The sequence below is a fragment of the Chiloscyllium plagiosum genome, chromosome 4 (assembly GCF_004010195.1).
Source record: "Chiloscyllium plagiosum isolate BGI_BamShark_2017 chromosome 4, ASM401019v2, whole genome shotgun sequence".
NCBI lineage: Eukaryota > Metazoa > Chordata > Chondrichthyes > Orectolobiformes > Hemiscylliidae > Chiloscyllium > Chiloscyllium plagiosum.
In genome coordinates, this window is record NC_057713.1 from 16,124,342 (window position 1) to 16,149,041 (window position 24,700).

At 38.7% G+C, this 24,700-nt stretch overlaps 1 protein-coding gene across 1 annotated transcript in view; it reads right to left on the reverse strand.

Annotated features, from left to right (window-relative positions):
- Positions 1–11,080: 11,080 nt before the first annotated feature.
- The window catches only part of rab12 (RAB12, member RAS oncogene family), a 376,582-nt gene continuing 362,962 nt past the window's right edge, over positions 11,081–24,700 (reverse strand). The window contains exons 2-6 of the mRNA XM_043687779.1: positions 22,931–22,991; positions 20,712–20,850; positions 17,739–17,828; positions 15,405–15,509; positions 11,081–12,676 (exon numbers count right to left, since the gene is read on the reverse strand). Of these exons, the coding sequence (XP_043543714.1) occupies positions 12,566–12,676; positions 15,405–15,509; positions 17,739–17,828; positions 20,712–20,850; positions 22,931–22,991 (506 nt within the window). The 3' untranslated portion in view covers positions 11,081–12,565. The remainder of the gene's footprint in view (positions 12,677–15,404; positions 15,510–17,738; positions 17,829–20,711; positions 20,851–22,930; positions 22,992–24,700) is intronic.

Here is a 24,700-nt window from a genome sequence, read left to right on the forward strand (position 1 = left end):
GCTGGAGTCTATTGCCCCAGGTTTAAATCCTGGGGCTCCCACAAACGGTGTAAACGGTCTTAAGCCAATTACCCTCGTCTTGCATAATTACCCTCTCGACTGTGAGGCTTCAACTTGAAGCCAAATCGACTCCGAATCCCCTCATACACAGTCACTGATATATACTAAACAGAGCACTTATTTGATATCTCTTCGAGTCCAGAAGATCCACCCCTCCCCCACCCTGCGAAAGCTGCAATTTGGTAAGTTTAATTAGGGGGCATCTGCGGTACCAAATAAAAGAACCTAGCCAACTACTGAGCCTCCGTAATACTTGTCTAGGTAGCATCAACTGGAGTGTTCTCATGGGGTACAACAGGCGAGGAAGAACATTCATTTTAATCAGGGCTATTTGGCCTAACCATGATAACGGTAATCCCTCCCAACACTGCAAATCCTGTTTTATTCTCTCCAGTAATTGTACATAGTTTTATACAGCTGGTGGAAGGCAGGGGTAATAAAAATTCCCAAACACAAAAAACCTTTCGCTGACCATCTAAACAGGAACTGTATTCCATCCTTCAGATCAGGCACAAAAGGATGTCATCAGGGTGATCGCTCCTCATTCCCACCCTTGGCGCCACTATTTCAGGATCTCTCCTGATAGCTTCTACCTAATGGCTCAATTGCCAAGGTAAATAGCAGCGGTGAAAGAGGACACCCCTGTTGACTACCTCTCCCAATATTAAAGTTACCTAATACTACCATTTGTGATGACTGTCACCTTAGCATAATTATACAATATCACTGCCCATCTGGCAAAGGATTCCCACAGACTAGAGCACTCTAGGACCCCAAACAGGTACGGCCATTTTATCCGGTCAAACACCTTTTCTGTGTTTCGGGAGACCACCAAACCCAGGATCAATCATGTTCAGTACCCTCATGATACTGTTGGAGGAGCTACAGCCATTAACAAAATCCGCCTGATCTTCTTTAATAATATAGGGCAACACCTGTTCCAACCTCAGGGCCAACGTCTTGGATAGAATTTTAAAATCTACATTCAGTGAAATGAGTCTTTATGAAGCACATTCTTCGGGGTCTTTCTCTTTCTTTAAAATGAGGGAGATATTAGCCTCCCTAAGAGGCAGACAATCTTGTGCGTATGAATAGCTATACATCCCCAGAAGTGGCTCCACCAACACATTTATGAATTCGTTATAGAATTCACTTGGGAATCCATTGACCCCGGTGCTTTGCCATCCTGGAGATGCTTTACTGCCACTGCACGTCCTGTACCATCATAGGCGCGTTTATACTGAGGAGGTCCAGGTTCTCAAAAAAGGACTGCATTCTCGCTGCACTGTGTTCGCTTCCTTCCGACTGATATAACTCTGCAAAGTATTCCCCAAATCTAACATTGATCTTCTTCAACTCATGGGTAACTGTGCCAGTTTTCTCTCAAACAGACATAATAGATTGGGAAGCATTTTTCTTTCTAGCCAGATATGCCAGCTATCTACCTGGCTATCTCCAAATTCAAACAGTCTTTGCTTAGTGAAGGAAATCTCTTTTTTTGTCACCTGTGTGTGCATTGAGTCAAGAGCAGTCCAGAGGGCCGTGACCCGCTGCAGCTTGACCAAAGAGGGCCTATTATAATATACTTTCTCAGCTACCTTCAGCTGGGTCTCCAGCATCCATTGTTGCTCCTCCCTCTGCCTCCTTCTAATCATTGAATATGAAATAATCAGGCCTCGTAAATATGTCTTAGTGGCCTCCCAAAGAATTGTCGGATTATTGATTGCACCTGAGTTTATATCCCAGAAGGCCCTGAACTCTCTTGTGATGTACTCAACGAATTTACTATCCCTTAACAGGAATGGTCCCAGATAGTTATATTCCAAATTTTGCACGCCAATGTTCTGCCCAAACTGTCAGTTGGCATAAAAAAATGTCAATTTGCTTATGGCACTTGTGTGGGTTGGAATAGAAAGTAAAGTCACATCCACTAATCCCAACTCCTCACATGTCCAACAATTGCTTAGATTGCACGGGTGTACCTGCCAAGCACCTTGGCATCCTGTCAACCTCGGGATCTATTAGGCGATTAAAATCCCCTCCTATGATTGTGCGGCGCACTCCAAGACTCATTAATTTAGTGACTGCATCAATTAGAAATTGGGGGACCATACACATTCAGGACACCATACTCTTCTCCATGTAATAGAGTTTTAAGAATGATGAACCGTCCATGTTTGTCCTTAATTTGCTCATTTACCTGGAAAGGGAGGTTCCTTCTTACCAGTATAGTCACTCCTCTACTCTTAGAGCTGAAGGAGGAGAAGAATACCTTATCATAACCTCCCTGCTGCAGCTTCAGATGTTCCTGATCAGTTAAATGTGACTCCTGCAGCAGGGCTAGGTCCACCCTATCCTTGACAGCACCTTCTTTCTTTTTAATGGGGGAATGGCTCTCTTTTACATTCCAGGTGCACTACCTGAACAGATCACTAGCCATGGTCATCCAGGGCAGCTGTGGTTTCCCAACAGGAGGAAGTTTATCTGAGCTGCGGTGAGCAACAAAAACATTAACTCTGTAAAGTCTAAAAACTACTCCGAAAAAACTGCTACAACTAAAAAAACTAATCACTACATTTTAACTTGAGCAAATACCCAAATAACTCCCAATTCACTGGAGATCTCCCCCCTTGCCCATAGTGGGCACTCCTCCTAATCCTTGTTACCATCCCAACTGCCTCTAGCCAATTCACAAATGAAGAAAACCTGTTATTTACACTCTGAGAGTTAACAATGGATGCCCACCCCCCCACAGTCCCCACTTATCTTAACCACAGGTATAGCCACCCCCAATCCAAACACAAAAGGATAGCAGTTTTAAAAAAGCCCCTGATAATACCCAACCAACCGATATACAAAGTAATTCCGGCTTTACATCAAAGCAGTATAAAGCCAATAACCACAAAAAAAGGGGAGAGAGGAGAAAAGAAGGGCAATTAAAATTTTAAAAATCCCATAGAATTGTCCGTATCAATGGAGGATTTTTTTTCTCTCTGAGGGTTATTAATCTTTAGCGTTCTCTTCCACAGAGGACAGTAGAGGTTATGTCCTTGAAAACACTCAAGGCTAAGCTAGACAGACTATTGATCAACAAGGGAGTCAACAATTATAGGGAAGTAGAAATCATCTACAATCAGATCAGCCATAAGGAAGAAATCATGATGGACTCAATATTTTCACTTTTGTTCCCCTCTCGATGCTGCCAGACCTGCTGAATATTTTCAATAATTAATTCCAATATTATAATTATAGTTATGATTTTACTGAATGGGGAGGCAGCCTTGATGGGATGAATGTTCTACTGTTGGTCTGCCTCTTGTGCTGCTTCATAGATAACGTAACATCATATCAGACCTGGACCTCCTAAACCTTTAAAAACCACAGATAATACTTAAACCAAACAACCCACAAGCAAATAGGCACAGAATCAAGTAAATCAGTAACTAGTAAAGTAATGATCATTTCAATGCTAACAAGTAGCTACCAATGAAGAAGCAGCGAATCAAATCATTTAAAATAAAGTTTGAAAATAATTTTGAAATCTTAGGTTGCTAACACGCCCATGTTCAGGGAATATACCTATCACAATTCCCAGAACTCAGCTCCTCTCCTGAAAATAACAAGTCACATTTCACAACTAAGGGGTAATATGTTATAATCATTCAAAATGGCTATTTGCAGTGTGCCATAACTACTGTTTGTACGATACATCTCCACGAGTAGTGTTAAAGACAAAACCTCAATCCATGAGACCATAGAAACAATCATTGCATGTTCATGAACATGTGAAGGTGACCAATTTACTCTCACATAAAAATAAGAATACCAGAGGGTATACATTAATGAACTTTACTTGTTCCAACTGACAGCAAAGGAAGTTAGCTCAGTTTATAATACTCTTAAAAGGTTGTAGATTTACTTCTCTGTACAATGAATAGAGTGCAAAATGCATTACTGAAGGAGTACTGCACAGTCATGGGTGCCATCTTTCAGATGAGATAATCCCCATCAGCCCAGTGGGGTGGATGTAAGAATCTTTAAGACACCACTTCAAAAAGCAAGGGATTTAGCTACTGTGCCCTTTCTTTTCCATTCATTCACAGGATGAGGACATTCCTGGCTTCACCAGCATTTATTGCCCATCCTTAATTGCACAGAGAGCAGTATAGAGTCAACCATTTTGCTGAGAGTCTGGAGTCACATGGAGACCAGACCAAATAAAAATGGCCATTTCCCTCCCTAAAGGAGGGAAACGGGTTTTTACGAAAATTCACAACAAATTCATGGTCATCATTAGACTCTTAACTTCACATTTTTTATTGAATTCAAATTCCACCATCCGCAGTAGCAAGGTTTGAACCCAGGTCCCCAGAGCAACATTTATCCTTTAATCAATATTGCACCAAAGCAAGTAACTGCATGAAATAATGTAGACGCTGTAAATCTGAAAGAAACACAGAGAATGCTGGAAAAAACTCAGTAGGTCTGGCAGCATCTGTGGAGACAGAAAGAGATGCAAAATGTTAGCAAAGTAACTGAGAATTTACTGCACACAAATTGGCTGTCTCATTCCTTCAACAGTGACTACACTTTAAGAATACTTAATTGGCTGCAAATATCCAGATGTGTCCTGAGAGTATGAAAGGCACTATAGAAACACTAATCCTTAGAATCAAAAAATCCCTACAGTGCAGATAGAGGCCATTCAGCCTACTGACTCTGCACTCACCCTCTGAAGAGCATCCCTCCAAGTTCAGTCCCCTATCCAATCCCCATAACCCTGCATTTCCCACAGCTAATGCACATAGCCCACACATCCTTGGACCCTATGGAAGTTTAGCATAGGTAATTCACTTAACCTGCACATCTTTGAACTGTGGGAGAAAACCAGAGCACTTAACAGAAACCCACAGACATGGAGAGAACATGCAAACTCCACACAGTCACCCAAGGCTGGAATCGAACCTGTGTCCCTCGTTCAGTGAGACAGCAGTTCTAACCATTGAGTCTACGTGCCACCCTTCTCTTTAAACTAAAGCATAGATCATTATACTTCAGACAAAAAAGCACACATCAATAGTCTGAACTAAAAGCAGCATTTCTATTTTTATAAGTGCACGTACGTCAAATTTCCTAACACGTTGATAATAGTGCATTCATGATCTTTATAATTATAGAACTGAACCTATTGGTCTGTCCAACTTCAATGCCAGGATATTTATATCCTCAGTCACAAATCGAAGAAAGACCCCATGAACATTCTCCATTCCAGGGAACGCATCCCCGTCGTGAAATTACAGTGTCCTGACTTCACTGCCAGAAATGTTTCCGCTACTGGTCTTACATGTTAAATAATTCCACAATTGGCCTCATGACCAGGGACACCTGACTCCCTACCTGAACACTCTCCCTGTCTCTATCCATAATGTTCACAGTCTTCATCCACATTTAGTTTCATTCATTCTCAGGCTATCATCTCTGGGAGGGCAGCATTTAAGGCCTATACAACTGAATGGTTGCTATACCGATTCAGAGGGCAATTAGGAGTCTATTACAAGACATTGCTGTGGCTCTGGAGTCTCACATGGAGCAAACCAGAAACATAGCACATTCCTTTTTCCATAGGATGCTAGTGAACCATAAAGCCGTCTTAACAATGAATACACTAGTTTTTGTGAAGCAGATTCATTTAAAAATTCAATTTAATTCCATTAATTGCCACAATGGTATTTTTCATCATTTAATCTTTGTATAAAATAAGGCTTAAAATAAGATTTTAAAATGACTTTGTTGAGTTTATACCTATTATAAGGGGATCAACTGTAATTTTCTTGGATCGTATGAAATCCTGGTCCATGTGACCTAGTGACCTCTAGCTTGGAAGCAGTGCCAACAGGGAGAATGTTAGGACCAACAGCTGCATGGCTATCAGTCACAAAAGAAAAACAGATATGAAGGAGAGATGCAAGCAGAGGAGCTGAAGGCAAGCAGTGCACACATGCAAACACAAGGAGAGAGCAAGCAAAGAAAAAACACATAATTCTTGAGAGGAACAAACCATTTTCAGGAAGCAAATTTCCTGTTTGGCAGAAAGGAAGACTAGATGTCTTGGAGGCACTGTACTATCTACCTAAAATGTTCTAAAGGACGGAAGGCTATGTGGATAGCTTGAAGATACCAAAGAGCTAGGTGATTTCAGAAAACAAACCAAAATGTGAACTCAGATGTTTAATAGACCTTTACTGCACAGAAGGGTGCTAGTTGGCCCATTGTGTCCACACTGGCCACCAAAGATCTGACTACACTAATCCTATTTTCCACAGCACTGGAGGCTATAGCAACACAGCAAATACCTAAATATTACTTAAAATGTTACAAGAGCTTCTGACTTACCAACTCTTAGGCAATGAGTTCAAGACTGTTGTTGAAACTTTATTGCTGGAACAGCACAGCAGGTCAGGCAGCATCCAGGGAACAGGAGATTCCAATGAGTTCAAGACTCCTACTAACCTCTGGGTGAAAAAATATCTAAAATCTCCTCCTAGTCTAAAACCTGTGCACTCCCCTACAATTATTAATCCCTCTACAAATTGTAAAAGTGTCTGTCCACCCTATCTATACCTATCATAAATCAGATCTTCTCTCAACCTTTGTTGCTCCAAGGAAGATAACCCAATTTGTCCATTTTTATTTTATAGTTCAGAACTTTCAGCCCAGGCAGCAACCTTGTTAAGCTCCCCATAATATCCAGATGCATTCTTTTCTCCCTGTTTTTAAAACGATAAGACAATCCTCCAGTTGTCTGCCGCCTCATCTGTGGGCAGAGATTTTCAAAATTACTGCCAGAGTATCTCCTTCATCGCCTCCCTGAACAGCCTAGAATACAGCTCATGTAGATCTGTGGAATTATCCACTTTTAACTTTACTAAACCCACTTGCACTTCCTCTCTCTATATTAGCGAGTTTTGAGAAAATTTGTGGCTCAGATTGAGATTCTGGATGCAAGTTTGCTCACTGAGATGGAAGGTTCATTTGCAGACGTTTCATCACCATACTAGGTAACATCATCAGAAAGCCTCTGGTGAAGTACTGGCGCTGGTGACCCGCTTTCTAATTACGTGTTTAGCTTTCCTTCGGTTGGTAATGTCATTTCCTGTGGTGATGTCTAGCCACCAGGATACATGAACATCAACTAGGCACAAAAAGAAATTACCCACTCTCCTTACATACAGATGGCGAAGGATACCACTTCGACTGGGACAACACATTCATCTTAGGACAAGCCAAACAGCGACATGCACGAGAATCCCTAGAATCATGGCATTCCAAGCAGAATTCTATCAACAAACACACCAACTTGGACTCCCTCTACAGAAGAACAGGAAATGACATCACCAACCCAAGGAAACCTAAACAAGCAGAAAATGGGTCATGAACACCACTGCTTCACCAATGCTACCTAGCATGGTAACAAAATGTCTGAAAACTAACCTTCCAATTTAGTGAACAAACTTACTTCCCATCTATGTTTATTTTAAAATGCACAGCTCTCTACCCAATGTCTATATACCTGTATCCTTCTATCATTGATTATTTGGCTGGCTGAACAAAAATTCTGGAAACCTGCACCTCTAGGACTGCTGTAACCCAAGGGAGAGAGCATTTGTAGAAGCTTGTAATAGTGCTTTGGAGTTCATGGATACAACTATCAACTTATCCTGCGTTAATAATGAACATTTTATTGATGGAGTAGCTGAGCACATTCATGCAAGGCGTTGTGCAAATGTTTGTCCTTACAGGAAATGCATCTTTGCTGTACCAACTATTTAAAGTGAAAAATCTCAAACATTTTTATTTATTCATATGTAATGAACATTGGTTCTGGTTTAAGCTAAAGTGAAAACAAAATATGAAATTTGGTCAGTCAGTAAATTTGGCTATTTTGGTTAATGATTTCCCCACAGAATATGATCATTCTGCAAATTATTGCAAAAGAGACACCAATCTAGAGGACAGAATATTTGATATACTTTATTTCCAGTTATTTTCTTCTATCAAAAGCCTAAACAAACTACTCTGTAAATTTTGAAGTATTTTCAAACACTCCAAATTAAGAAATACAACCTGGTAAAATACAACTTGCAAAACGTACCAATATTCCAGGACGAGTGCTCTGCAATAGTGCATTCAAACATTCTCTAGCTTCCTTTCTTCAGAATCTGGTAATTACAACATTCTGAACTTTGAACATGCCAAGGGTGGAAAGTGGAATATGTTGTGAAGAAAATGTAGGGAATCACCAGGAGACGCAGAGAGTTCTTCAAGAAGTAGGCCTTTTATTTGCAAACAAAAAACTGTGATACTGAGAAAGCAGATTCTCGAATGCCCACGAACCTCCGGGTTCGCGGTTTTTTATTTTTTTATCCTGTTTCTATTTGATTAATATAGTCGGACATGCTGATAAGCTAAGTACCTCACTCTAGCTACACAATAAACCAGTGATGTTAGTTCCCATTATCTCTTCAGTTGCATATTCTACTTAATATTATTCTAATGTCACTGTTAGATATTTAGTGGTAACTCTTGCAACAATGATCTTTCATTCCAGACCTGACTTAATATTTTCCTAATATCATGATTAGGAATTTATTATCACCTCTGCTACAGAATAGACAGTTAGTCCATTCCATACTAACCTGTCATGATAGATATTTAGCTATTCCATCTATTACAATAGTCTCCTGTCTCAAGCTGACTGTACTAACTATTAAGTAGATATTTAATGTCATGTCCCAAATATTTATGGTTCCAATCTGGTCATAATGACACTTAACAAGGAAACTAGCTCTACTAATTGTTCTCATCTCACCAGTGACCTTTCAGCCTCAACCATACTCTGCTAATTGGTGTAAGAGCATTTCACTCTCTTATCCCAACTTGCCTTCCACAGACCACAGATTGCCAGTGGTCTTCATGATTTAACCCTTCCCATGCTTTCCTGCTCTTTATTTTCCATAAATATATATGTCATCTTTCAATTTCCTTTTCCAGTGCTTGTTTGGACATAGTGCTTGGTTACTTTCAACATATGCTCTTATTTGCTATTTTACACGTCTGTCTGCAACACCTTTCTAACCAACAGGTGAACAACAGCCTAGGCACAGTATATACTCACAAATGGCAACAGCAATATAGATTTAGTTCTTTTTCCCCCCCAAATGGAAACAATTAATACAATTTTGCTTAAAAGCTTTCCGCTAACTTACATAATTAGCTTTTCCTTATGTTCAAGGGATTGCAACTACAGAATATTACCTCCGATTTTCTTCATGTTATTGATATGGAAAGGAAACCAATTTATTTAAATACCTTCAATGGGCGAGGAAAGTATTTTGTATGTAATTTAATGTTCATGAGTGCAATAAAAATACATGTATCAGTCATATAACAACCATCAACAAAACTATCCTTACCATATCTCAATTCTCCAAGAAACAATAAAACGTTACTGAACTCCATTTACATCAATTTTCTTTCTAAATTCAGTCAGTAGACTTGTACCTTCCAACCTGTGGTTTTTCAATAATTGTTTCATATTCTACTATGATAGGATTCACAAGCACTATACAGCAGACACCTTTTCATGGCTGCATGTAACTTTATTCATACTTCACCAGTTTATTTTTCTGAAGATAAAATGATCCATTTTCTTTCTAGAACTTGGCCAGTGAATTGTTCATTAGTGCTACACAGTGGTCCATAACAGAGGTTTGATTGCACTTACCAAGTTCCAATTATTGCTCTGCTGTTACAGGAAGAAACCAGGTATTTTCCTTTGTATGAAACATGGGAGAGTAAGGTGGAATTTGAGTCAAAGATGTTTCTTTAACGTTAGCAAGATTGGTTGAAGATTGGAAAAAGACTGTATATCCACTCTGGCTCTAAAAGAAAAATCCTTTGTGGGAACTTTACAAAACATGGCATATTACTGCCTTTTCCCATGTTCAGTTGGTGCAAACTTTACTAAAACTGCATTCAATACAAATTCAGCTAGAGTGGGTGGTGTTGACAAAAAGGCTGACTGTTCAGTGATAATTTTAAAAAATTGTTGTTTAAAGTTTAATTAAATTTTTCCCTGCAATAAAACTCAAAGCATATTTGACTTTTATCTTCCCCTTTAAAAGAAAAGGATACTCTCAACAAACAATCACATTCCTGATGAAGGGCTTATGCCCAAAACGTCAATTCTCCTGCTCCTCGGATGCTGCCTGACTTGCTGTGCTTTTCCAGCACCACACCCTCAAAACAATCCACCAAAGCAAATGCTTTGAAGATTTGTAGACAATGTGATATTTGATTTGAGGAAGGGTCAATATTATACTTATAGGTTAGCACCATGCTTAAATCTCAAATATATTTATTTAGGGAAAAGAAAGTCAAAACTTCAAGTGTGTTCAACATGCAACGAACTACATATGATAATTAGCAAACCAATTACTATTGAGGCTGAATTATTGGAGGTAAATTCTGAGGTTCAAGGACAGAAATAATGTTCACCTTCAGTGGGCAAGTTTACTAATATAAAGTCCATAAACTCAAAAGGAAGATTGCATTTTGTAAAACATGGCGAATTTACTTTGAAGGAACAGATGGAAAGAACGATCAAAAGTTAAAAGTAAGGCTCACAAGATATAAAATATACGCCAACAATCAGCATTTACTTAAAGATATCTTTAAGACCAATAAAATTCTTATAAATCACCAAACCCAACATTGGTAGCTTTAAAATTGAGAGTTTGGGGCACCAAGTTGCAGCTGTCTCTAAAACAGTCAAATAAGAAACCTGAACAGTGTTTATCTGTACTGCTGGTAAAACCAGTCATCTCCCCACATGGACAAGAGTTGCGTCTGTTATGAAGCTGAAGAGTCAATGCAGAACAACACACTTGCAACATTCCATTGATCTGTGGATTCAATCATTAACTATTCTTTGGCGAGAAAATAAAAATTTAACAGCTCAATGGTTTATGCATATAGTTTTAATAGGTCACAATTTTACATACCATGCTTACACTGTAATCCATCAAAAAAAAAATCAGCTACACCAACAAAAGAGACAGACTTCACTTTTTAAATAACACATGCGCTAATGGGTTGGAAGACCTACTTCATACTCTATGTAAAGCACTGTCTTCATGCACAATCTGGAATCAATTGTCCTACAGGTGTAAAGTGAATCTGCCCTATTGTGGGTTCCATTATGTATAAGTTATCAAAATTACTTCCTTGACCATTATTATAAACAAAATGAATACTGTACTCTTATTTGACATATTTCTACAATAATCTGCAATACTGGGTAAGGAAGCTACTTTGCTGCTCGTATTACGAGCCATGTCTGAAGTGGGTTTTCTTTTAAGTAAAAATGCACCCATTTTACAATGTGCTTGGCACCTGAAATTAAAACTCAACATTATAAGGGAGTGCTGCTTACTGTTATGATGTAAGTGAGAGGTGCAGTCATTTGCACAATCAAAACAGTTCTCAACAGACCAAAATTTAAACATTTGATCTTAATAAGGCAACTTTATAAAATGCCCACTTGAAATTTCATATACGTTATAAAATATCCACCTAAAATCTTAGCCCACACCACCCCTAGTGTTTTTTTAAGCATAAGTGCTTCCAAAGTGAGCACAAATAGCATCTTTTCTCAACAGTCAACTTTTTGATGACTAAAGAAGGATTTTATTTTTGCTCTTATCAATATATAGAGTTATGTCTTCGAAGCAAAGTAAATGAAGGTTTAAATTGCATGATCCTTTTCTGTCACTGTGCACTGATTCTTTGCAGCACACTGGGAACAGTTCCTTCATGTATTTTCTGAAAGACTGAAATCACAATTTAGTGTTACCTTTTAGTTCCCAACCTTTTAAGGTGAGAGGAAAAAGGATATAAATCAGGCTCTGCACCAACATTTAAATAACAAAAAAGTACCTAGGGGATTTGCTCCTCCTAAAATATATTCCAAATCTGCTTTATTAGTTCCTCTGTAAGGTGCACATCTTGCACTATTCAGGAAAGAAGGGAACGCTGATATTATGGTACTGTGGGCAATGGCGACCTTGCATTAGCGATTAGACAGCCATTTTCAGTGGACTGCTTTTTTTTTGAAAAAAAAGAGTACCAGAAATTGTCCCTTTCAAACTCATTAGAAACACATGGTACTGCACACCAACAATAAATACAGTACTAGAATAGAAAACATCAACTTTGCCAGAATCAGAGGATATTTAAAAAAAACATGTGCAGTTACTCTGAACAGTGTCATTTGATCCTATACCATTTAAAAAATCTCACACGTAGACAAAGTTAGTATGAGCTCTTGTCTGATCATTCCTACAAAGTGCAACGATGACAATGGCGAGGCTGATTGTATTACAGCAACGCACAGACATGGGTACGAGCATAATATGGCAGAGTAGTGGGAGCAGAGAAGCACTGGTCAGCAGCAGCGGACATTCTGTCGAAGCGGTGGCAGTTCTGGAGGAATTTCAGGCTCCGGTTGCAGTGATAAAATGCTGTTTGATAATTCGCGTCTGGGTATATCAGGTAACTGAAAATTAGAGTAGAGATTAACTAAAGATATTTCTGTAAGCTTTCCCAATCACTTACAAGAGAATCCAGGTAAAAGATTTACACAAAAACAGACATGTAAACTAATTTTGTACAATAAGAAACAAAGTAACTGCGGTTAATCATTTCACTTTAATTTTTAAGCTCTCATTCAACATTATGTTACAGCACAGAACGAGAGATAAGTTTAAAGCAAAGTGATATAAACAAAAGAGGATAAAATAGAATATGTTGTTGATAGGGCTAGACAAAGAATGACAGGAGGAAACTCTTGCGAAACAAACAATGGCTGGTAAACAGCTAATGTTGCAGAATATACTGATAAACAACTTGGATTAGACAGTGCACACTGTCTGACGTGTTGCAACAATTTTGGATACTGGCCATTGTCAAATATTAAGGATATTCACCTAGACTCACAAGGGCTAACATCCACTTGTGCCATGAATCTTCCAAAATGTGCATTTTGGAATTAGGTGTACAACCGTTACAAAAAGCACTCAATGTTTCTCAAAATTAAAAATACACAACACCAGGTTATGGTCCAACGGGTTCATTTGGAAGCACCATCTTTCAGAGCGCTGTTCCTTTATTAGGACAGCCACCTGATGGAGCAGTGCTCCGAAAGTTAGGGCTTCCCAATAAACCTGTTGGACTATAACCTGGTGTTGTGTGATTTTTAAACTTTGTACACCCCAGTCCAACACTGGCATCTCCAAAGCATATTTCTCAAAGGTTAACAATGACTTTTGCATTTAGCTAGCTGTGAAACAAACTGCAAACGTTATAAATCATGAAGCAATGCCCAAAGACAATGGGTCCTACTGATCCAATTTTACAGACTTGGGTAAGCTACAGCCCATGGCAGTAGGGGAAGGCATGTAAGGTGTGCCAGCAAATTCACTGTATACCAAGTGTGCATGGGGAACTGCTCATGGCGCCAGGCTGGTCAACATAGGGAGTGCTCCTCTGATCCGGAGTGCACAAGGTGCAGACGCATTTGTTAAAAGATTATTTATCAGATTACTGATGTTTTGATTTGGCTAGCATATGAACAGCCATTTCAAAACTTCAATATAATTTACACTCGAGTTTAAAAGCCCTTTAAGAAAAGTTAAGCATTATTTTACATAGCTTTGTTATCCCATTTTTCTAGCTTCTTAACTGTTCTCTATTGATGTCATGGGAGCTGGTAGTCCAGAATCTGAATCTGAGACCTTCAAGTCTATCTACATCGGCACAGTAGTAGATGAGTGCCTCCAGTTACTGGAATGGTTATATATCTATGATAAACATCTGAATCTGCATGTCAACCCTTTTCAAATTTCTACTCATTTATTATGTTACCAGGGACGTTGCACACTTGGAACAGACTGTAAATGAACTTGGCAGCATTTATATTAAAAACTGTTACAAGACATTTTTTAAAACGTTAGTTCTAGAAATGAAACATAGCCAGAGGATACAAATGACTGTCTGTCTTTTGATCTTTCCACTTTTCCTCACTGTTTCTATTGCTGTAGTTTATGCAATACCATATTGTAGATTACAGTAAGGCAGCGTTTATATTATTGGTAGAACAAATTACCAAAGTGCTGAAAATCTGAAGTCAAGACAGAAAATGCTGAAAAAAACTCAGGTCAGGCAGCTGTGGAGGGAGGAGTGACAATGGAATTGAAAAGCTGGGGATCCAAATGTAGACATTAAACCAAGGAGATTTGGAAAAGAGGAACTATTTGGTTTCTGTTAGGACAGTATAATTGTAAAGATAACGGTTTTATGTTTACTGATTGGGAGATGATGGCCTAGGGGTTATTATCGCTAGAATATTAATCCAGAGACCTAGGTGTACTCAGGTTCAAATCCTGCCATGGTAGACTGTGAATTGGAATTCAATAAGAAAAATCTGGGACTAAGAATCCAATGATGACCATGAAACCATTGCTGATTGTCAGAAAACTCATCTAGTTCACCAATGTCCTTTACAGAAGCAAATCTGCCATCCTACCTAGTCTGGCCTGCATGCAATTCCAGATGAACAGCAATGTGGTTTACTCTCAAATGCCCTCTGGGTAATTAGGGATGGGCAATAAATACCGGCATAGCCAGTGTTGTCCGCACCTCATGAATTAATTTTTAAAAATTGTGCCAAAATGTATTTTTATTCTGATTGTTTGCCTCTTCAGCATTCACGGCTAATCCCCATAACCAAGATATAGGTCTCTGATTGTAAGTTCCTGCAGTCCTGCTGTGGATCCAATTTCTGCTTCTTTACTTATTCCAATGTTCCTACTGTTTGTTTTGTAGCAACTAATCACTCATTGCCGAAATTTCATTCATTGCCTAAATCTCCTTGCCTCTGCTTGTTGTTACATTTCCAACTTCTTTCAGTGAAAGACTATCAACCGGAACTCTGTTCATCTCTCTAGCATGTCACTTGACTTGCTGAGTAGTGTTCTATTCTCATTCCACAATATTTTGCTTTTAATGTGAATTCTTTTAAGTTGCTCATGTTTGTAGGATCACCAATGTAATATGACATTCCTGTAAGACAATACTGGAATTGATGCACTTTGAGTTGATATTTGTAATACAGCATTCCGAACTTTTAAAGTAACAAATTCGATTTTTTCAAATCATTTATAAAGATTGCAAGTGTTAGAGCAGTTCCTAATGTTAATTTTTTTTCTACAAATAAATGAGCTTGCCTTATTTAGAATGTCATCCACAAGCTTCAAAAAAATTTCATTGACATTATAGTTGTCCTTTGCACTGGCTTCACAAAAACGCATCCCAGTTACCTGCAGGGCAAACTAAAGAAGTAAAAAGAATAAAGACATTTAGCAAAACATCTAAAGCCAGAGGTTTATTTTTGTTTTAAATTATCAAAAGCGGCAAAAGATCCATTTTAATTAGAAAAGACACTTCTACACCCAAATCTATTCTGACAAAAACAAAGAAAAGAAAAGATGGAATCCCAGAACAGTTTCTCTGCAATTTTACTTCACTTTGCTGGCAAACAGGTTAAGGCAGCTCTTTTAGAAAAATGGAATTGAAAATAACTGCATTATCTCTCCACTCCAATTCTACCAAGTTCCAACCATAGGTGGTGATGGTAAGCTGCTTATTTAAAATTACTGCAGCCTGTGTGGTGTTGCTACAGTGCTGTTAGGGAGTTCAGAATTTTGATCCAGCAACAAGAAGAAACTCAAACAGTTCCAAGTCAGGATGGTGTGTGACTCCAGGTAGATATTTGGAGGTGTACCCTAACCCATTCCCCCACCCCACTTCCCCAGATAATCTCTCCAACATTGCCTTGTACAGGGCAAATATGGAACCGGTCAAAAAGTTGCAGTAAAAAGCTGTGCGCGCGCACGCATGCAGGATTTGGGGGCGGGGCAGTGCTGGACTGGGTTTGGGGGGGGGGCGGCGCAGGGGTCGGATGGTGAGGTTCACAGGGTCTCACACGCTGTGTGCTGCTGCTAGTCTCCTGAACAGGAAGCAGACTTTAAAACCTGAGCCACAGAGGAAAGGCATTTAATCAATTAACCAAATAAATCGATTATCCGAACAAAACAGAGCCCACCCACCTCGCTCGGATAATTGAGGTTACCCAGTAAATCTTTCATGAACCCTTTCAAGTTTCACAACATCCTTCCGATAGGAAGACCAGAATTGCACGCAATATTCCAAAAGCAACCTAACCAACATCCTGAACAGCTGCTACATGACCTTCCAACCCCTATACTCAATGCTCTGACCATTAAAGGAAAGCATACTGAATGCCTCCTTCATTATTCTATCTACCTGCAACTCTACTTTCAAGGAGCTAAGGGAGCATCGCTCCCTTGGACCTTACCATTAAGTGTATAAATTCTAAGATTTGCTTTCCCAAAATGCAACATCTTGCATTTATCGAAATTAAACTCCACCTGCCATTTCTCACGATATCGCGTATGTTCATATCCAAATAATTGAGAATTGTTGATCAGACAGGAAACAGAGGCGGCTTTAAAAAAGTCTTTATTGGAATAGGTTGGTGATGATGATTGTGGGGATGAGGGGGGGGTCTCAGCTATTCAAAACATAGATATCAACAACTTGGATGAGAGAATCAAATGCAATACTTCCAAGTTTGCTGATGACACAAAATTTAATGGTTTTGAGATTGTGGAGTAGAAGGAAAGAGGTTTTAAGACTATTTAGACAGATTGATTGAGTGAGCAAATGCATGGCAGAGCAGTAGAACACAGATAAGGGTAAAGTTCTCCATTTCAGTAGGAAAACAAAAATTACAGACTACTATGGTGATTGAGTAGGAAATTATGACAAAAAAGGTTCTGAAAATCCTTGTACACCAGTTACTGAAAGCAAGTAATTAGGAATAGAAATACGTTGGCCTTCATTGTAGGGAATTGGAGTACAGGAGTAAGGATGTCTTGCTATAGCTGCACAGGGCCTTGTTGAAACCACACTTAGAGGAGTATTGTGTGCAGTTTTGGCTGCTTTGTCCAAAAATGTACTTGACATACAGGGAGTGAAACAAAATTTCTAATTAGGGATGAGCAACAAATGACCATATTGTCAGTGATGCGCACATCCCGTGAATGAGTTTAAAAATATATATAAAACAGTTAATGGAAAGAAAGAGATGCAGAATATTAAAATCCAAGAATAGAAGAAGAGTACATGGATTCTGAAGGTAGATTTTGGATCATAGTTCAGAAATGCTTCTCACTAAATGCAATCTATTTACAGAAGAAACATCCAGGAAGTGTAGCTGAAAATCTAACAAATAAATCTTTCTGCAAGGATAGGAAATAAACAAAGCCAAATAGACTTCTTCAGCTGTAATTATCCTGTGATCTCTGAGCCCTATGTTAGTCTCTGAAAATTTTGTTGTCATTGACAATGGTAAGCACTAGAATTAACTCCTTGTGGATCCAGTCTGAGTAAGGGCTTTACAAGATACTTTATAACCAGGATTACATTAGGAAGTCACACTTCATAAGAGCAAGTAATATTTTTAGATCATTTCTTACCTTTTCTCCCTGTTGACGAGAGATTGCTCGATCAACCTCACAGTCTAACTTATTTCCCACTAATAGTAGCTCTGCATCTTCTGAAGCATACTGTGTATGACAAAACATTTGTAGAAAGTCAAATGTGGTGCAATATACAAGAGGACTGTACAAGTAATATGAATAGGCAGAAAGACTCAAAACAGTTTGTTGGACACCTTCAGTAATCTGCAAGAGTTGCAATGTCATATTATTCATTCATGGGCTCTGGACATCACTAGCTGGGCCACCACTAACTGCCCATCTCTAAGTGCCCTTCAGAAGGTGTGCTGGGCTGCCTTCTTGAACCACTGAAATCCATGCGTTGGTAGACCCATTGTAAAGAAGGGAGCTCCAGGATTCTGACCCAACAACTGTGTTGGGATGGCAAAAAGATTCAAAGTCAGGGTGGTATGTGATTTTATTTTCTATGTATCCAAAAGCCCTTGCCCTTCTGGACTGTAGAGTTCAGAAGTTCAGAAACTTTAAGGAGTCTTGTCAAATTGTTGCAGTACATTCTGCAGATGGAACACACTGTTGCTACTGGTTGTGGTGGTGCAAATATTTGTGGAAGTCATGCGAATCAAACAGGCTTTGGCATGAATGGTGTCAAGCTATTTCAGATGAAGGTGAAGCTGGACTCAACCAGGAAAGTGGAAAATATTCTATCACACTCCTGACTTGTAGATGGTGACAGGCTTTGCGAATCAGGATTAGAGTCACCTTTGCTGAATTCATAGCTACTGACCTGCTGGCACAACACAGTATTTACAATAGCTGGCCAATTTCAATTTCTGGTCAATGATAACCTTCATGATGTTGAAAGTGGGGGAATTCAGTGATGGCAAGACCACTGAATGTAAAGGGACGATAGTTAGATTCTCTCTTGTTGGAAGTGACCATTATCTGACACTTGCGTGGCAGAAATGGAACTTGCCACTTATCAGCCAGGCCTAGATATCGTCCATTGCTCCATTTGTGCTTAGATTATTTCAGTATGTAAGGAATCACAAATGGTACTCAACACTGCACAGTGAACATCCTCACCTTTACCCCTATGATGGAGAGAAGATCATTGATGAAACAACTGAAAATAGTTGGACCATGGACACTACCCTGAGGAACTCCTGCTGAGATATCCTGTGGTTGAAAAGATTAACCTCGAACAATCAAAACCATCTTTTGTGCTCAGTATGACTCCAATAAGTGGAGTTTTCCTCCTCAAACTCCAGTTTTGCTAGATTTCTTAATGTCACACTTGGTCAAACGTTGATACTAAGGACAGTCACTGTCACTTCCTTTTTGAACTTTGTTCATTTGCCCATGTTTCGACCAAACCAAAATGAGGTTTGAATTAAGTGGGCCAGGCAGTACCCAAACTGAGCATCAGCGACCATACTATTATCAAATAATGCCACTTTTCATCACTTTGCTGATGAGTGAGAATAGACTGCTGAGCAGTAATTGGCTAGGTGAGATTTGTCCTTTTTTATTGTAGACAGGACGTAACTGAGAAATTTTCCACATTGTCTTCTTTTTTATCTGCACTTCAACCACTTGACCCGGGGATCTGGTTAGCTCTGTAGCCCAATACTGTTGGAACATACAGACAAAAGCCCATGCAGTATCATTGCTTTCCGTGGTTTCTTGCTCCCACGTCAATTGAATTGACTAGGCTGAAGACTGGAATCTGATTCGGAGGATCATCCACTTGGAATTTCTGACTTCAGCCCCGTCAATTGCACTTGTGTGCTCACCTCCCCAATCATTGTGGTTGTGGGTGTTTGTGGAGCTTCTTCCAGTGAGTTGATTGGTTGTCCACAACCATTCATAACTGCATGACTATTTCAATGCAGCTCTGACTGGTCTCGCACATTCTATCCTCTGCAAATTAGAGGTAATCAAAAACTCTGGCGCCTGTGAATTAACTGCAAAAACTCCTGCTCCCCTCTGTCTCCTTTTGTGGCTCAATGTCAATGTTTGATAATGCTCCTGTGAGAAGTGTTTTGGGATCTTCCATTAAAGGCTCTATATAAATATAAACTGTTGTTGCAAGTTTGGCATATAAAACTGCCAATTACTACTAAACTAGCATCAATTTCATTTGGCTTATAATGGTGGTTATTATGGGTTAAAACTTAGGATGTTTCTGCAATACAATGAAGGTTGGGTGGAGAATTGAAGAAAATGGAAAAGGGATGGCTTGGTATTGTGCAAACTATAATTTCCGTTTTGTAAGTAATATAGCAGTATGCTAACAACTTTCTGACATTCTTTCAAAAACGTTTAGACTTTTTGCACTTGAACTTGAATCATTTGCTGCTCCCTCTCTTGTAATAATGATTGTGAAACCGCCAATCTGCAGGTTTACTGCAGATTGCTTGGGATATGAAAATTGAGAGCTCCAAATTGCAGACCATTTCCTCATAGCCAAATCATATGTCAAAAATCACACACAAGCCTTCCTTCTTTGAGAATGGTCAGCAGTGTCCTTAATTTAGAAATCTTCTATGGTTATGACAGTGCGGGTGAGTACTGCACCAGTCATTGTGTTATAAAAAGAGGCATTACATTAGGCAGCAAATATTACCCACTGCACTGTGCAAATGCAACTATGGTTACATCATAAAAACATTGGTGAAGATGCAACTAAATACTCAACTTCAGTCGTCCACTTGTAAAGGAAGAATTTTTTGCCAATCCAGACTTAAGTAACACTCTGCCCTGTTATTTTTCCTTCAATACCAATTAAATCAAAGGAAAATATTACTGACAGTTTGGGATATATAGGTCTTGAAATGTTACAATGTATCTGGAATGACTATTGGATAGTTAAAAATAAATTAAATACTTACATTAAAAAAATTAAAAATTGAAGCATCTTAAACCACTTTTCACCATTTATAAAATTTAGATGAACACTATGAAGAATGTGCGTAACAACATCTTCATTACCTTGTCAATCATTTTCATCCATTTTGGTACATCTTCAAAAGTTTCTTTTTTAGTAATGTCATACACTAAGACAATTCCCTTGGCACTCCTGTAATATGCTGAAGTAATACTGTTGAACCTCTCCTGCCCTGCAGTATCCCTGAAGAAAAAGTGATTTAAAAAATCAAAACAATTTACAGTCAAGTACGTCAAAGCAGAACATCCATTCTGGCTACATTATCCAGTTGGTTCATTTCTATCTGCCACCACCCTCATCAAAACATTTGAATTTGAGCTCTGCAGTCATGTCACTCGTTGAGAACTCGTCAACACAAAGGGTCTTGCAATCTTCTCACAATTAAGGTCCACAAGACTTCTGCTTTATTAAAATAATTTGGAAAGAACAATACTTTAAACAGATGTGTAGTAGTTGCTCAATGCCAGTTTGTTAAGAGCTTGAAGAATATATAAAACATTGCTGCAGATTATTAGCGACACATTTTCTTTAAATGAATCATTGCAAAACTGTTGGCTCATACTGTTCAACTTTAATAATGGCAGTGTAGTGTACCTACCCCTGGACCTGGAGGCCTAGGTTCATTGCCCACCTGCTCCAGAAGTGTGCAGTAACACCTCTGAATAGGTTGATTAGACAAAAAAACAGACTGCCAGAAAAGGAGCTCCAATGTTGCTCAATTAGTTTTGTTTAGGTTGACAACTGAAAAATCCAAATAAATTTATTAATTTCAGGGACCTTATTTTGACCTGGATGGGGTAGAAGGATAAACACAAGTGGTCAGTATTATCAAGTAATAAAGTAGTACATTTTACCTCCATACGCTCCTGTAGATATAGTGCTATTATTTGCCAGCCTCTTGCAGCCAGATCTTAAGAGTCACACAGATGAGGGATGAGAACACATAGACAGTTAGAAATTAGACTACTGTTAACTGGAGACTATGGATAAATAAGGTATCTCACAGTGACGCAGCAATCTGAAGCCATGGTCTCGCTGGGAAGTATGAGGGGTAGGGGTGATTACAGAGTGTTAGTAAGCTTTTTATAACATCAAAAGAGATCATGACAACAAAGACAACTGACAACATACCATGTGTCACACAGATGATTTTATCTGCCAGAATATTTGTATTACTCATTCTCACTGATAGGGCGGTATGATGCCAGATGCCAATAGGGAAAAATGGAATCCTACGTACCACATATTAGTGCACAAAGCAGCAGCAGTCCTGCAGGTTTATTGGATACTTTGAGTTACACAAGGTCAAAGAAAATTTGGTAAAACACTCAACGTTGGAACAGGTGGTTTATACACTTCAGAGACAGACAGACAGTTCTTATTTTCTACTGTTTATAAATATTTAACTTCTGAATACTGTTTACCCCGACAAAGAGGGAATTCTTTGTTCACAAAAATTGGGTTATATGATCATTTGAATGATGCAACTTTTAAGTAGGCTACAGATCAATACAAGGAATAAAGATATTACCTGAATTAACAGGAAGAAGTGGTACGAGCACAGATTATTTTACATTTTAAGAACTGGCAGTTTCGCATATTCATGACTTCTACTTACAATACCATGTGCTTCACAAACAGAAAGCAAATGAACAGAAAGCATACTTTTAGCTACAAAAAGCAAGTTGCGATAAAACAAGGGACAGTTTACAGGTTTGGTCTCACAGCGGCCAATTAGAGATGCAATCAAGGTGACTTGAAACCAAGGCACCCACTCTAGAGACTGAGGCTGAAATAACTGCTGAGGTCACAGACTAAGGAATGACAAGAATGTCAACCAAACACAGCAGCCTGTCCAAGATACATTTGAGAGTTTGTTGCCTTGTTTCTAAAAAAAAAACTTCTAAATATGTCCAGATAAAGCAGAATATTGAAGGAGGTGGAAATCAAATCTCAGTTTGACAATCTAGGTTGACCATCAAACAACAAATTTACTATAGTTACAGAAGCAACCTATTACAGTTAGAAGTCAAGTAGAAATTCATCTTCAATCAATTTTAAAATTGGTGATACTCCAATTGATTTCAAACATTTTTCAGGGTGTTTCAGATAATATATTGCCCCAATATATTACTGCACAGGCTGTCATCAGGAGTGGAAAACCAGCTGATACCAAGAATGAGAATGTAAGAGAATCTTCAATGAGGAGTAATGGAAGAGGAATATGAACGAGTCAATGGCTGGAAACGCGTAGGTCACTTACCAGATTTGTAATCTAATTTTCTTCCCTCTTAGTTCTATTGTTTTGATTTTAAAATCAACACCTATGAACAAAAATACAGTAAAAGGAAAAGGAGGAATAAGAAGCAAAAGCAAACAAAATACAATTTTCAACAGGATACATTGCTCTTTAATCAAAGAAAACAATCGTATCAGCACAGGAAAGGAGTGAAAACAAAGTTAGGCCAACCCATTGGGAGGCCATACTGTACCTAACTTTCGGTACATATGGTGGAGAAAATGTGCACACTAACTTAGAGTACTGTATCACACAAATATTTTTGTCATTTTTTACTAACTACATATACCACTATGGTATCTTTAATGCAACCTCCCCTCCCCGCTGTGAAATACTGTAGTCATTTAAAGAATAGTCACGTGTCAGGGCTGAAACCAGGGAACTCTTATCTTCACCGATCTAAATTCTATCCAATTCTCACATGGCACTGTTGTCGTCTGTACAGGATAATACGGTTTGAGTTTTTGCATTTACTTTAGATTTCAATATGCAGAATCAGTGGTGCACAATGAAAGTTTTATTTCCATGGTCTTTTGCAAACTTATCCCTTGCTATTTAAAAAATCTGATTTTAGCCACTTGCGCTTTGACCCTGATCCTGTTCCTCAACTACAATCAGTTGCTACTAATTTCTGCTTACCAATTTAAAAAAAGAATTTTTGATATGTAGCTCATGCCTAGTTGTTAATTGATTTTAGAGCTTCAGGTACAATTGCAAATGGTGGATACTCGGTGGAAAATAGTTACAGCATTCCGTGGAGCTAAATGAACACTGAAAAGTTTCATAACCAACAGAAACCCAGAACACAATGACATATACAGTAGTTAGAATTAAGCCAAGCCAAAAACATAATGGATTGAGTATTAAAGTGCACTTAAATATAGTTGTCATTTTAGGGAGCAACAAGTTCAAATTTTATATTTAAAGATTATAACCTGCATTTAGCACCCGTCACTGATAGAAAATAGAGAAGAAAATACTTGAATATTCTAATACCTTATTTGAAGTATAGGTAAATTAACATGGCAAAAAGTTGTTCGAAAATAATGTTTCCAAAATTGAAACACTTTAATGTCAAAATTATATTTATAAAAGCATGAAATTTAACTAAATATGGCATCAGGAATCTTAGAAACAGGGTCATGGGAAAACCCAAAATGATCAGATCCAAACTAACACACAGGAAAATGATTGCAGCTATGAAACACCAATCACCACAGTCCCAGAATATTTCTGCAGGAATTCCTGAGGACAGTGTTATCAGCACCAAGTTAACGTCAACATCCGGAAGTTCAACAATAATGACTAGACCGACACTGTCAATCTTATGGTTACACGACAGGGCATAGGCGGTATACTCTCACAAGTGATTCACTGCCTGACCTTGCAAGTTTCTCCAACAAGTCTCCAGTCAAGAATATGAAGAACATGTACAGCTGTAATATCATCCAACACAAAGCAGACTGTCTGATCAGGTCCTCTGCTCCTGAACCCGATAGCCCATTTTCTCAGTTGCTGTCACATTATTGTAGGACATACTATTTGCAGTGTGCACTGTCAACTCACCATGGTTACTTCAACAGCACACTATTAAAAAGGACAACAGGTTCAAAGTCCCAGGCACACCACGATCCTCAAGTTCTTCTAAGTTGCACACAGTCGTCATAAAAATAAGTATCATTCCTTTGTTGTTAGTCAAAAACACACAACATGCCTAGCATTTCCCATGTACCA